Below are 15,677 nucleotides of genomic sequence, written 5' to 3' on the forward strand. Positions count from 1 at the left end.
GTTCTGTGCGCTGACTTCCATCGGTGCATCAGAAGCATTCACCTCCTACTTCCATAGAAGGAACTGTCTTTAAATCATCTTACTGATAACGAGATAGGTGCGAATTCATCGTAGAATATTTCGAAAAAGTTTTGACGCAACCATTGATTCACTGAAAAGCTTGGTAGACTAGAATGAGACTCAAACGCGTGTCTCATGTATACTCTCCATCGTGAGCAACAGAAAGGACAATATTGACACTGAAACGTTTTAACCTTAATAATGCGCATCACTAATTTGGCAGGGCGGCGGTCGCCTTTTCCCGCTTACCTCACATCACACAGAGCGTTCTGATTGGTGAAAACAACTCCACGTGCGCAGTGCATGTGCTGACAGCTGCTGCAGAACAATTTGTAGAAATTGAATAGATTGAGTCACGGTGAAATGGCGTCCCCCTGCGTCCTGCTTTACTCAATTACAGTTGATCAGCTTGGAGACTGGATTTTGACGAAAGGATTTGGTGAAGAAATCAGAAATCAGTTTCTGGGTGAGCAGCTAGCTGTCGGGTTATTTTCGTGGAATAGTGTTGTGAATTTAATACTAGTAGCTACAGCCGGGGGCGGCAGAACCACAGATCGTATATTCTTCATATATATTCAGCTGTGACGATCCGGCTATGGCAGAACATAGTATTATATACGCGTATATTATACTGTGTACACGGCCGGCATGCCTGGCTGGGTGTATTACTGGCTGGCTGTATTAACCCCTCCTTTCCATTTGCTACAATAGCCATTGGCTAGCTGGGTGGGAAAGTGTAGCATACATGTTTGTTAACAAAATCCCAGCTGCTGGAATACAAAAAAGCCATTTGATAGAGTGACATGTTTACCATGTTCATTTTTGTCAGTGTACATGGAGTCTCTGTCAGGGTGAAATAACGCATCCTGTTGTTTCAAATTGTTTGATGTAGCTAAATTTTGTTATCTTCAAATACACAGCCATTTTATTCCTCTCGTGCATATAGGAAATCTTCACTGGTTATCCCTGACCCAGGAGCTGATAAAGATATTTTGGGAATCGTTTAATTCTGATTTATTATGTACATGTGCTAACATGATTTTTGGCCATGAAGTATATTATTCTGATATTGCATGCATTTTAAACTGAGCTGCTGTATGTCATTCTCCACTACTACTACTGTAAAGTGGAGCCATTTACGGGAAATTGATTCTTTTAAATAAAATACTTACACATATAATTCCTTTGTAGATCAAGGAATGGATGGTGAAGCAATTTCCCTAGCTTTTACAACAACTTCTGGTCCAGACTGTTTAAAGGAAGTAATTTCACAATTTGGGCTGCGCTTGAAGGTTTACAAAGCAATTAAAGAGGAATTAGTTAATCAGGTATATACGCAATACATACTGTAATTCACTCTTTCCATTCCATAAAACATTTGTTATACAAATCCATAATGTATCTTTAGCCATGTTGCTTACTGCATGCTCTAAGACAAATCAAGCATCAAAGAATGAATGTACGTACATGGCCATGCAGTATTACACATAATAGAGCTGACACAAGTGGTATTTTTTGGCTATGCCCTGGGTACTTGACTATTCCACCACAAGTAAACACATCATTATATACTACTACTTGCTGTCACAAAAACATCATGATTGCAAGACCTGCAGCCAGCCTCAATGTAACACTTAGTGCAAATACTTTTATACGCAAACTTTCATCATTAAATGTTGCATGAAAGTAAAGCGACTTACAGTAATGTGTACTCCCTTTTAGGAAGAAATGGGAACCTCAAGGAGCAGTATTCAATTGGTTTGTGCTACCTATGTACATATATCTTATTAATTAACACCATTTTTCTTTTTCACAGAGTGATGATGATATTGAAGAACCTGTGGTAATTTCATGCTACACATACTTAATTGCAATTTTAACCGCAGTGCTTGTTTTGCAGAAACAAAATCCTTTGCCAACTACATCTACATCTACAGAGCCAATCGTAAGTAACTGTAATAATATTGGCAATAGAAAAGTATGCTGAATTTCTATTATAATTTAGCTATTAGATGATTCTGCCAGTGCTTCATCCAGTTCTCCACAATCTGTAATGTGTACAGTAAGTAGAATTACTTATAAATTTGCTCTACACCATATATTTTTGATATAGCCACTGAGAGAGAAAGTGCCTAACCCATTTCCCATCCCTGCTTTCCGCCAAGCAACAGAAAAAAACTTCCAAAACAACAAAAAAATGATGATATTGAGCCCATCCACTTCAGATTGTGAAATTGTTGCCAAATCATTGGTTGCTATTCACCCTTTTCTCAAGCAAACAGTACGCGTACAGCTGATAGTGTGTATACAGGATTAAAATACATAATTTTACTCTAATATATAGCATTCATGGAAAAATTTCATATATATGTAGGCACAGAATATTAACAGATAATCCTCAACGTCGAAAGCTGAAGCCAAACCTCTCAAACAACCAAAATTGGACCTACGTAAGCATCCATATCCATTCCTTACATTATCATCTGAGGATGATCACTCGCACACTCGACACATGGATAAGCTGAAGAGAGAAGCAGCCAGTGGCAACAAAGCCAACATGGAGATAGTCAAGGAGTACATGATGAGAACATATCCTAAAAGAAAAAAGATGATACTCAAGGATAGATGGAGATGTTTTTCAGGAGTACACTTTTTTTGCAAAAGCAATCTATAGTACGTCAATCCACTATATTGTTATACAGCAAAAATGTTACATAGCTGAAATCAAATGTTACAACACTTGTGTGCAACCCTGGAGTTCATGTGCAGGAGCGTAGGAAGCCTAAACAATAAAAGTATAAAAATTTTCCAGGGGGAATGCCCCAGACATCCTAGGCTACAGTGACACTGATTGGAATAGCACGGGCTAGCTGTTCACAAATCATAACATTGAGAATTGTTGGTTTCTGTAATCACACAAAATCCTAGATCAAAATAAATTCTGACATCATGTGGGTATAATCTCCTTTCTGCAGGTGAAATCTGTCCAATGATCATGTCAAAACATCTGGGGAAAAGATGGCAAAACTATTAAACAATGTTGCTATATTATATAGTGGTATAGTAGTATTTGTATTTATAATTATATGTGGTAGTGCAGTAAGAAGAGGCTTATCTACTGTATACTTCACTTATTATATGCTACATTGTTATCAGGTGGCTGCAGAAATGGATATGATATTAGTGGCTAAAGACAACACTCGGGGTATTTTCAATTCCAACTGGATAACATGACAGCCAGCAATTATTTAATATGTTACTTCCTCAAAGAATAAGACTGCGGCCTGAAAGTATGCTTTGCAAGACAGTGATGGTAATAAAAGCTGTTAGACAGATCTCATGCTATGTGAGCATTTTTTAATCTTGCAGAAAACATGACACTTACAGCTTTAAGGTGCCTTGGATTCTTCTTGACGACGAAATACAGAGTGCCAAAATACAGGAAAGATACTGGAGTTGCTGCAAAGAATAAAGTTCCAGAGGCTGATGATGTGGATATACCATTCATTTTAAATAAAGTTGTGGTAAGGCTATTTGTTTGTGGTATACCATAATGGCACTAGCAAGAAGTGTAGGGAATTAGATTTGAATAATACTAAAACATGGACTGACTGTCGGTACACTGCATGTATAAGGATCTTTTATTGAATGTTATCCCATGCATTAAGGACCCGCAAATATTAAGGCTGTATATAACCTACTATAGTGCATTTAATAGTTATACCACGGCTGCAAGGGACGGCTGAGGCATATATCAGGCAAATGTTGAGCAGTCGTGGAATAAGTAGTGCTCGCCCTATTTGTTTTATATACTGGGTTAAAAGGCATTGCATGGAAAAAATACCTAGATATGTACATCATTAATCGTATATGTGGTGGTATACATACAATTGTAAGTTGTTGTAAGCCATTTAACGCTATTGTGTACACAGAAAGTAAGCTATATACTATACTTAATAATGTATTTAGGCATATAAAAATCACTAACCTGTGACGATATAGTGATCTTCCGTGGTCCTTACAACAGTTGACACGTAGTGCGTAGACGGATCTATCCATGTATCATCAAAACAAATCTTAGTGATTCCCAGCTGTATAGACTATAGTGATCCATATAGTTGTAGATCACTACACTTAGTCTAAACTATGAAACTAAAACCCACAATTTAAAGCTTTATAGCACTCAATATAAAGAATCAAAGCGGAGCTGGCTTGGCATCAAAGATATGAGGAAATCATGTTCCCAGTATATGTTTCCTGAGCAATATCACAGTAATACCTCAGGTGGTGCCTTTGATCCACCCACACAAAGTGGTGTTTTAAAAAGTAGTGAAACAAGAGACATGCATGGTAAGTCCCTACATTGGTATGTTAATTGATGTACGTAACTACAAAAATTAAGCAAAATCATTTGTGCAAAAGCGTTAGATTCCAGTGTATATATCTGGGATATGAGGACTGGACTGATTTTCATTATAATTGTATGTGTTCAGGATTCAAAGGCTGGGCAATACTAAATATGTATATAAGATATGTCTGCATTCTTTTACAGAGGGGAGATAAAATTGAAGACTGCTGTAAAGAGAGCTATTCTCAAATGGTTCATGTTGTTGACGCAGATGATGAAGTGCTGGACGAGTATGCTGTTGTAGTGGAGAAGGTGGCCGTGAAATGTTCTACACTTCTTGGAACTCTGTACACTTTGTTTGTTGTCCACTATGTTTCTGACATCGAGTATCATAGCAGGGTAAAGGATTTTTACAGAAGAAGGTCTTCATATTCAAGATGCTAAGCTGCTGAGTGCAAATTATTCCAACATAGTAGCTACACTGGAGTGTTACTTAGAGCCAGAAACAACCTTTAACTGATTTCAGCTGATGATTAAACATTAATTGTACACTGTATAGTACGTAAGTTGTAGGACATCCACTATGACCTTTTTCCAGAACTCGTTAGAACTTTGTAATATAATTAATATTATAGTACTGTATATCAGCTCTAAAGTGACATTTATGTACTTTCAGTTTTTGTTGTTTAAGTTCACTTTAGTTCCTAAAAGAATGTATTATCCACTTTCTTTCATTTACTACACCTACGTACATAAATACTGGTACAGATGAAAAGAAACATCACTTACTATAAATTGGTTTATGCACAGGTTCATGTGCATACAAGAATTCAGATTTTTCTGTAAACTTACATAATTGTGTCTTTGGTTAAAATGACACATACATGTGTTACTATAATATGGGACTTTTGCAAAGATGACACTAAATCATGTAATCTTGCACATTACATGTACATGTTTGTTGAAATGGCAATGCTTGTGTTATTTTAACAGAGGCCTTCTGTTAAGATGACACCATATGGTATAACTTTGACATTGCATGTTTGTTGAAATGACACATTTGTGTGTTACTGTGTCACAGGCCTTCTGTTAAGATGACACTATACGGGCGCGGTGTAACTTGGTATTGCATGTTTGTTGAAATGACACATTTGTGTGTTACTGTGTCACAGGCCTTCTGTTAAGATGACATTATACGGTGTAACTTGGCATTGCATGTTTGTTGAAATGACACGTTCATGTATTACTGTGACACAAGCCTTCTGTTAAAACGACACTAACTGATGTATCCTTGGCATTGCATGTTTTGTTGAAATGACACATGCTTGTGTTAATGGGACACAGGCCTTCTGTTAAGATGACACTAACTGATGTATCCTTGGCATTGCATGTTTTGTTGAAATGACACATGCTTGTGTTACTGTGACACAGGCCTTCTGTTAAGATGACACTAACTGATGTAGCCTTGGCATTGCATGTTTTGTTGAAATGACACATGCTTGTGTTACTGTGACACAGGCCTTCTGTTAAGATGACGCTAACTGATGTAGCCTTGGCATTGCATGGTTTGTTGAAATGACACATGCTTGTGTTACTGTGACACAGGCCTTCTGTTAAGATGACGCTAACTGATGTAGCCTTGGCATTGCATGGTTTGTTGAAATGACACATGCTTGTGTTACTGTGACACATGCCCTCTGTTAAGATGACACTAACTGATGTAGCCTTGGCATTACCTGTTCTGTTGCATTTACAATTACACATGTTATAACAGCACATAATTGTCTGTTTAGGTAACAATTAATTGTCATTGTAACAAATTGTATAGCTACTAACATTTGTTACAACTACAAATATGCTTTGTTCTTTTCACATGATACCTTGTTACTACGGCAATAATCCAAGTGTTACTGTAACATACAACATTATTTGTAACTTTAACAAATTTTTATTTGTCAATAGAGATGCGTCTATTCTACACAACTTTTTTGTAACTTTAACAATTTTGTTTTATCTGTGCATGCAGGTCACGGTACCAATGCTAGTGTATAGTCTACTGTACACTGTAGTCACAATGTTGATGCCTTGATGGTTTTTGATGCTCCAGAAAGCACTCTAATCAACACAGAAGTAAAAAAAACACTAATAAACGGTGTCTGTATCTCAATGGGGTTGTAGTTTTCCATGGAAATAGTGCTTTTCTACGTGATAAGCCCACTACCACAATACTCAAAAAAGTTATGCTGCAATCTCGTGCACTAATGAGTGCGCATGGGCAAAAGAAAACTTTGGTGCGGGCGGTTGATGAGAAACAAGTTATCTCATTGTAGTGGCCTTATGAGGACTATTATTAATATTACAGGTGCTTAAGTGCACGTGACCCAGCAAGACACTTATTTTTTACTGCAAAAGATCGATATACTCTAATAGAGCATTCAGGGATTCCAATAGAGCAGTCACACTACTCTTAACTCTAATATTAGGTATATATTAGGTATATATGCCACACTAATAAAATGTTTCTAACTATAGCTAGTTTTGTCCTTGATTATATAGCTGTTCAGATTATAACTGTTACTAATGCTTCTGTAACCAAAGTAATTTCAGCAGCATTAACTACTAGTCCATGCAGATGGGCCATAGCTTTAACTTTATAATTCAAATGTAGTCCTCTAATGATTAGTCTAATTCCTTATCACTGAACACTACAGGGGTATGGAAAGCCGGCAACATTCGGTGAGCTTAAACTCAAACTTTTCCATAACTAAAATTAGATTGGCAAGTAGAAACCCTTATAGTTTAAACATTCCCAGATGATCACTAAAAAACAGTAGTCTGGAGCACTCAATGACTCAAAATTTTGACAGTTACTTTTCTCAAGGTTACTGAATAGAAGGCTGGAAACACATAGCTAGGGGGCTAAGACTTTACATTTGAATGAAGAATTTCTGATGTGAAAATAGAAGTTAAATTTCATTGTGTATCATGATCATATGAACAACTTAGCTATAAGTCATAGTAACACTTTCCTGACATAGCTAATGAGACATTTATTTCACTTGGAAAGCATAAGTAGCTACATGAGCAAAACATTTCCTATAGTATATTCTAAATAAATAAATAAATATATACTTAAATGCTATACATCAGTGTATAGCTAGCCATGATCCATCAACAACTTTCCTAGTGCATTTTTTGCCGAAGCACAACTACTTATGTTGTTGGTTAAGTATAAAATCAACATGAATTTGCTAAATTGAGCAAATAATAATACCATACAATATATTGTCACAGTAGAGTCTATAGTCCTGAAGTCCTGATCATCCGCCCACCCGCATCCATTTGTAGGCTTGGGAGTGACCAGAAACTAAGGTATGACTTGGAGTGGCCTTAGTCACATTTATAAGATACAAAAGAAGGGAATCAAGAGAGCTAGCAGTGGTAGCATAATCGGTAGCACACCGGACCATCACACTGGGATCCTGGGTTCGATCCCCCTTGAATACTGCGCTTTTTTTTCTCGCCTTTTTGGTTTCACCGTTTTTTGTCTAAGTTCTGTAGGGTTATGAAATAGGGTGAAAAGAGTGATACCCCTATTAAAGGTGCGGCATTTAACCAAGTAAATACGGTAGCTTTATGCAGATTTGGACCACTTGTGCATCACTGGACAATGCGCTTTGAGGCTAAACATGCGTATTTTAAAAAACAAGCTCAGTCTTTGGGTAACTTCATCAACTTACCCTACACCCTGTCAACAAGACACCAGCTACTTCATTGTTATTTGTTTGAAAACACTAAGGAAATCCCTAGTGGAAACATTTCAGAAGTTGGACCAGGTTATTCTTAAATTACATGTGTGGTTGCATGCAACTAGTGTTGTATGCTTATACTTGTCTACTTTAGCTCATGCATAAAATTATTATATTGTTTTGCATTTGTAGGGTCTGTGACTTCTATTACAGTTCAAGAAGAAAAGTATGATACAGCTTACGAGTAAGGCTGGTGTTATTCTATTAGTTACAGATTTGTAATATCTTATTGAAAAAACCACCGTGATCCATTTGGAACTTGTAACAGTCACATGCCTTTTGATTTAAGTGTACCTGCGTAATTTACATGTCTTTTACATCATAGAATGATGATGTGCTATTTTTTCTATGTAGGACAAAGTGGATAAAAATTGGAATGATAGAATACAGGTGTGGTGACGGAGTGGTACTTGGTGCTGATGTGAATAAAGACCTTCCAGTAATTGGAAAAATTATCAGGTTGTATGCAATAGATGACAATTAAGGTCTTACTACAAGTGTTGAAATTTCAGACAGAGTATGAACCACATTATAAAGCATACACTCTTCACCAAATCCTTGAAGCTACTCCTCAATATGTTTCTCACTTAGAACTCTTCACTACAATAAAATGTATATTTGTGCATATGTGATGAGCTCTAAATGTGATATGCATAAAATGTACTTAGGTGGGGTATATGATGTGTAGGAGATGATAGTTCACATTTGCTATTTATTGAGGCAAATGTGAACTATTATCTCCTACACATCACATACACCACAGGAGTGCATGTTATGTACAACACATTTAGAGCATACCACATATGCACAAATACACTTTTTATTGTAGTGTTGTGCCAGCTCCTGTACACATACGCTCAACAGCGGCCTTTAGGACTGGAAGTAAAAAAATTCTGTATTTTACCTTACGTACTTTAGTTTTGTAAAAACTTGGGCATTTGTTAAAACTGTAACATGTATGCACAGGCAGAAGCCTATACAAATGTGTAATTAATTGGTTTGTAAAGTAATTTATTATATTGAAGTCAAGCCATAATTAGTCATAAATCACATAAATCAACACATGCACTATAATTAATGTGTATATATAGTGCTTATTAAATTTTGTTAACCACCAAGTTTGAATAATGCTTATAATATTGATAAATAGACATTTTCATTTGTCATAGAAGTATTGATTAACTTGTAGGGATTCTTAATTGACAGCTTTTGTGACTAAAATACCACAATCTCAATAGGCTGTACATTTTAGCTCCTTTAATTCTGTGGTTGTGCAACCACACCATGCATATCGTATATCCTGCTGTGTATCCTGCTGTGTACCGGCAAATAAAGCCTGCCTTACACACTGGTGGTGGTCTGGAAATAATCTGTAAAGTTGATCTTGAGCAGTGAAGCGACGATAAATTTAATAAGTTTTTTGGGTTAATAACACTAGCGATATTGTAAAACATATGATTAGTAAGTTTGCTACTGTCTAAAGTGTTAATTTTCATTGCAAAGATGAGTGCTCACTAGTTTATTGTATACTGTTAAACCAATCTCTTGTCACCAATCACATAATATCAGTAGTACCTTATGACCACAAAACCATGTCAGCCTTATCGCTTCACTACTCAAGATCTCTTTGACATATTAACCACCACCAAAGTGTAGGGCATGCAGGCTTTGATCTATTTACTAGTACATGTACTATAGGATATATGTATGGTTGCACAACCACAAAATTTTGGAAAGGTCAAAATGTATTGAGCCTATATAAGGTTGATGGAAAATATGTTCCAGCTCTTATATCATCAGTAATTAGTCTGATTACATACTTTAGTGCCAAAAATGAAATGGCCTGTTGTAGTAGCTGGTATGCATGCAGATCACATGTTATGGCTACTTTGGTTTACTCTGGGAAGTGCTATATCGATGTAGTTTGGTATACACTTTAACGATTTCTGGTACCACATCTGTTTAGTAAAAAAAGGAAGTGAAACTTAGAGTGTGCCAAACACACAACCATACATACAATGCAACTATCAAGACAGATATCTCCTATTGTGGTGCTCGCCCCATGCGATTACATCCATACTATATTACTTTTGAAGAAAACTTCACTGTATCCCACTTTTCTGGAGTTATATAATCAAGAACACCTGACCTGAGTAACCACTTGCCTAATTGATATGCTTACTTTATTAATTGTATTCAAAAGTGAGGTGCGGGTTATGCCCAGTAACTTTAGTCTTGGTACTTTGGTAGTAACAATATTTCATAATACTCAATTACATCACATTTGTAAGTAAAGTAACTTGTTATATTAGTGGTTTTTAGCAAGTGTTTCAATATTACACAATACTTACAAAAGTAAACTACAACTCTGCTTGTCATATATATTGGTGACGAAGTAAATTTTACAGTTATGCTTTTAATCCATGCATCTAAAAAATAAGGTTCATATAATTCAGTTATATCGATGTAAACTTTATTGCATACAATTATGTTAATAAACCTAATATTTACGATTTACACTTGTGTGCCTACTGTTTATTATCCAGCAAACGTCGCATTGATACACAAATATTTTCTGGCAAGATAGGAGTAATTTTACTTTCCAGTGTTAACTCAGAGTTCCTTGTAATGGAACTCTCCCCAAACCATATAACAGGCATTACATATTTGCATATAACTATGCCAGAAGGCCTACTGAGTAATATACCATCAACTTTTATAGTCTCAAGATGTACGTCATGAAGTCGCTTTGCCTTTAACATTTTGTCCACTAGCACAATGTGCATGTTTGCAAGGAGTTCACCACACTTTTCAAGAATAGTCATATTCAAACATCGATCCTTATATTTTCCTTCAACTTTAATTGAATCCTCTACTGGGCCTACAGTTGTTTCTTGGCTACTCTCATTTGAATCGTCAACTGATCCTTCTAAAGTTGCAGCTACTGCCACCCCTCTTGCATCATCACCAGACTGATAAATAGTCAAATCTGGTGCTCCGTGAAATCTATGATGAAGTAGTTGTTCATTATACATTCGGTTTCCTTGGTCACCTGTGTATTTGATTCTATACTGCCTATTAACAATGTATTTCTCTATGCACGCAGCTAGTCTTTTTGACCAAATATTTTCGCTCCAATCCTCACAACTTTCATTAAAATCCTTCCTATAAGCAAACATGCCTTCCTTGTTATTGTTGCTTTTTGCCAAGTAAAGCATTTGTTTTATCTCGGAAGTGAAATGAGAATCTGTGGAGTTATTTAAGTACTCTTCCAACGTTCCATTGTCATAGAAATATGGTTTTAAACAGAGATCACAGTTATGTTGTTGATCAAGATCACACGGTGTGAAAATCAATGGTGTACCACAAAGGTTCTCATTAGCTAAAAATACCTGGCGCCAATATTGCCATTTTGAATGGCAGCACCTCTGGTAATCTGCATAACAATAAACATAATGTGCAACCTCTTCACAGCCGTCATAAAGTCTAAAAACATCTTTAAGGATTCCTTCATTAACAAAAATATCAGTGGAAAAGCACTTGGTGAACCCTTGGTTGTCTTTATCTATTTCCTCTAGGAAACTTTCCATCTGCCGTTTGGAGTTGGCGTCACTTATCAGTTGCCCTACGCTGTCTATTGGTATTTTTTCGGGTAGGTTTGCAATACTTAAACGTACTGTCAGTCTTAAAAATCTGAAAACGCCCATATACAGGAATGTTACTTTTAATCCGCCATCTTGAGAAACACAAGCACGTTTCGAGTCATCCTCCGCCGAGTCATCAGTAGTGGTACGCTTCCTAGCCTAGATAATAGACGTACAAAATAAGCCAACAATTCAAGATACTCTGGCTGGTACAGACCGAGCCTTTTATAACTACCATATTGATGAAGTAGCTCGCTACCCAGTTGTGTCTCTTGGCCGCCAGACCGAAACTATAGGTTAATAGTTTCCGTCTGGCACACCGCTGTGACTGGGTATAGCGAGCTACTTCATCTCCTATAGTACTGAATACGCTACAATAAATCACATACCACTGACATAGCTAGATGCCGCTAGTACCCACCAACACAACACACAGTATCACGCACGGGTCAACCATTAAATTGCACGAAAGTACAGAATCAATCCCGGATACTTATCTTTAATATTATGTTTCAGCCCGTAAATTTAGGCGGATGGAAGCCGTAAAGTACAGGGTAAACTCCGCAAGCTTCTTATTATTTGGGACGATCACGTGCGTATCGATTAATTGACCGCGAAATGTGATATCGGAAGCATGGTTGAAGAATAGAGCTTTATGACTTCCTTACAGGTGACAATGTTTATTGTGCTGTTGTATAGACCTTTTTGTGTGGTATCCTAACTGCTACGTGGGTTGCATGGTTTCCGTGAGTAACCAATCTTTTTTTGTACTAAGTCTACTGCCCTGGTTAGTTGTTCCATGCTACAAAGGATGCCAGACCCTAGGGTGGGTATTACAGTACACCTAGTTATCCCAACTGGTATTGTTATTTATGCTATTCACTATACATGCAGTCAAGTAGCTACAATTATGTTTTGTTCATTTTTCATTAGCACCTTGTAAAGGCAGTTTCTTTTTTTTTATAACTTGTAAAGGTAATACCTTTATATGGATCAACACAAAACATAACTATACGAAATTAAATCTTAAGTGAGATTTAAAACTATTTACTGAATCTGGATTCACAAATAGTCAAGTAAACTTCCAGTCATTAAGAATTCTGTTGAAGAAATAATCAGCCCTACATTTCATTTTTGAAAAAGGTTTAAATCGTTTATAAATTCATGTACTCTTATTGGTGTTTGCATAGTATCAAAGTCTGAGCTAAAAATAATTGTTCACATTTTGTACAATAGAATTAGATCCCCTCTAAGTCATTGATGTATAGTGATGGTAACTGCAATGTACATAATCTTTCATCATAAGAGTTATCTGGTAAACAGTGAGTGGCTCTATGTCGCACTTTTATCAGCGTTTCTTTTGATCCAAAATAAATGCTGGTCCCCAAACAGAGTTGCCATACTCAAGTGTAGGAGGTATGTTTGGTATATACTAATGTAGTGAATAGCTTCACCAACATGTCAGGCTCCAAGTAATCAAAAGATTTCTTAACTCCCAGAAGGTGATAATAGCCTTGGCATTAGTATGGTTGCCAAACTTTAGGTGATTGTCAAATATAATCCCAAGATCTTTGTGGGATGTTATACTTTCATTTAGAACACCATTAACTCCATGGATTGGTTGTATATACTTAGCTTTCAAAAGATTGTCTTATATTGTAACTATATATGCAGGTGAGGAGAATGTAGTGATTTTGGGATGCTGTATTAGCTGTTTTACTGGCAAAAGAGGGGCCGAACATTGCAGAATTGCTAAGGAACATACAGATGATAGAGCCTCAGTTTGTGCAGAGTGTCAAAGTAAAGGTGCTACTGTTACCCGCTGTCGACAGGAACTGTCTCACAAAGAAAGTAATGTTGCAAATCTTTGCCGATGCATTCCAACAGATGACATTCCACCTTGTTGCATGGAATTGCTAAGTCCTAAGGTTGAGTATTACTCCTCAGGTGATAATAAAGGGAAACCAACTACCAAATCAGTGATTGGCTACATGACACCATACACAGAAGAATTATGGAAGAGTTGGATGAAACAGTTTACTCTTCAAACCGAGTGTCAGTTCACAATTCGTACTGGTGTGCAAGAGAACCAGAACACATCCAGAGAAAGTGGTGTCATCAAATTCCAGCAATCAGTCCATTCCTATAAGTCAGTTTGGACACATACATATGTGTGTTTGAGGGGAGGCAAAGGCAGGCTCAAATCTTTGAAACTGTCAAAGAAAAACAGACATGCTATTGGAACAAGAAGGCTTGGCTGTGAAGCAGCCATTTGTTTGCGGTTACTAAAAATGTCCAATGGAACTGAAATCCTTGAAATTAAAGTACCAATGAACTCTGCCCATTCTCATGATGTTTCATCTGTAGCAGATCAAATTTGTCTCAAACCTTTGCAACAGATAGAGGCTAAAGTATCTGAATTGGTGCAAGACTCACTTTTGAATCAAAGGGCTCTTAGAATGGCTTTGAAAACGTGGGTAAATAACGAACTTATACCACTGCACCTTGAGACTGGTGTGATTGACAAAGAACCATCTTTGTTCAATAGAGCATACTATCCCAATGCTGAAGATGTACGAATTATGGTGAAGAAGGCTATTATCCAAGAACGAAATTCACAATTTGACCAAGGAGCTGTATTACACCTGCTACGTGAAGAAAAAGACAAAAATCAGCTTAATTTTTTCTTTCATGAATACAAGATGGCTTCTAACAAATATACTTTTTCAGATGAAAAAGACAACTCTGGTAATAATGACAGCTCTACTTCATCAAGTCAAAGAGACAACTTACGAGAAAGAGACAACACTATTTCATCAGGTGAAGAAGGCAAATCCATTTTATTAGGTGAAGAAAGCAAGGCTATTGAAAAATCTGATGCATTGGTTGAAGACAAAAAGTGTATCACATATGGGGAACAGTAAGTTACATGATGCATATATGCAGTATATAATTATAAACGTAGCAGGTTGATAGCAGTTTATGACCTTTTATAAGCATTTCATAATACCAGGATTATCCTGGCCACCAGGTGCTCTTTAAAAGTGGTGAATTGCCTCATCTGTGGTGAAAATCCATACATGTAGCTGCCAGGCTGGTGAGTAACAATGCTTTAAATTATTAAAATACATTTTCTTTGAATCAACAGTGCATGTGTTCTTACCAGTATAATCAGAATAGCAGTTGGTGGCTATGGAGGAAAACATTTTGTATTGACAGCTCTAAATTAATTTTGTATTGGTAGTTCTGTCAGTACTCTATCAAAATGTTATTGTTGGAGTATTGAGCAAGCAGCTATCATGCAAAAGTTTCTCCCATCAGATATTTTCCCTTCAAATAAACCTGCTTATATATGTACAGTATTATATCTGCTTTATTGTATCCTCACTTGATGGTCTAAAGTTTGCATTCAAGCTGACACGCAAGTGGTATTTCTAGTCTACAAGCTATCCCATATGTACATAAATTTTTCAGAAATGTGTATGCTTACAAAAGACCTTTACTGTACTACAACTGTTTGTAATATCCAGTACTGCATGTGAGCAATGATTTGTTCTAAAATGTGTAAAACGTATCATTGCTAAATTGCAAAGCACATTGTGCAATACCACACTAGTGGTTCATAATGGGGTTTGCTAGGGTTTTCATAAGTATTCAAAAGTTATATAGATCTCTGCCAAACTGGCCAAACCCAGACATCTACTGCTCCACCAGTAGCATACCACTTGGCCAACCATTTAAAGTGTATTCCACAAAACTGAACTAGTATGAGAAAAATAAAGGAGGAGTGTGGACCATTTTTGTGTTCACACTGGG

At 36.7% G+C, this 15,677-nt stretch overlaps 3 protein-coding genes across 4 annotated transcripts in view; 2 read left to right on the forward strand and 1 right to left on the reverse strand.

The window, feature by feature from the left end:
• LOC136269368 (cuticlin-6-like) overlaps positions 1–15,677 on the forward strand; it is an 85,352-nt gene that overhangs the window by 59,231 nt on the left and 10,444 nt on the right. The gene's annotated exons all lie outside the window — the stretch shown is intronic.
• Positions 424–2,377, forward strand: LOC136247559 (uncharacterized). The gene is made up of 7 exons (XM_066039315.1): positions 424–526; positions 1,252–1,388; positions 1,783–1,818; positions 1,877–1,903; positions 1,961–2,005; positions 2,066–2,122; positions 2,174–2,377. The coding sequence occupies exons 1-7, from the start codon at positions 424–426 to the stop codon at positions 2,375–2,377; spliced, it is 609 nt and encodes a 202-aa protein (XP_065895387.1).
• Positions 10,592–12,854, reverse strand: LOC136269310 (uncharacterized). 2 transcript variants are annotated; one of them, XM_066064862.1, is made up of 2 exons: positions 12,251–12,854; positions 10,592–12,020 (listed from the first exon to the last, which is right to left on the reverse strand). In XM_066064862.1, the coding sequence occupies exons 1-2, from the start codon at positions 12,257–12,259 to the stop codon at positions 10,746–10,748; spliced, it is 1,284 nt and encodes a 427-aa protein (XP_065920934.1). In that variant the 5' UTR covers positions 12,260–12,854; the 3' UTR covers positions 10,592–10,745. The 2 variants fall into 2 exon arrangements, with proteins under 2 accessions (XP_065920934.1, XP_065920938.1); XM_066064866.1 differs by having other exon boundaries at positions 10,592–12,112; positions 12,225–12,854.

This window comes from Dysidea avara, chromosome 1 (genome assembly GCF_963678975.1).
Source record: "Dysidea avara chromosome 1, odDysAvar1.4, whole genome shotgun sequence".
NCBI lineage: Eukaryota > Metazoa > Porifera > Demospongiae > Dictyoceratida > Dysideidae > Dysidea > Dysidea avara.

What these genes read in the sequence shown, in the direction of transcription:
- LOC136247559 (XM_066039315.1), top strand. Translation starts at nt 424, where the DNA reads ATGGCGTCCCCCTGCGTCCTGCTTTACTCAATTACAGTTGATCAGCTT. An exon ending in CAAGGAGCAGTATTCAATTG is followed by an intron (nt 1,819 to 1,876) that starts GTTTGTGCTACC and finishes TCTTTTTCACAG; the next exon opens with AGTGATGATGATATTGAAGA. An exon ending in CACAATCTGTAATGTGTACA is followed by an intron (nt 2,123 to 2,173) that starts GTAAGTAGAATT and finishes TTTTTGATATAG; the next exon opens with CCACTGAGAGAGAAAGTGCC.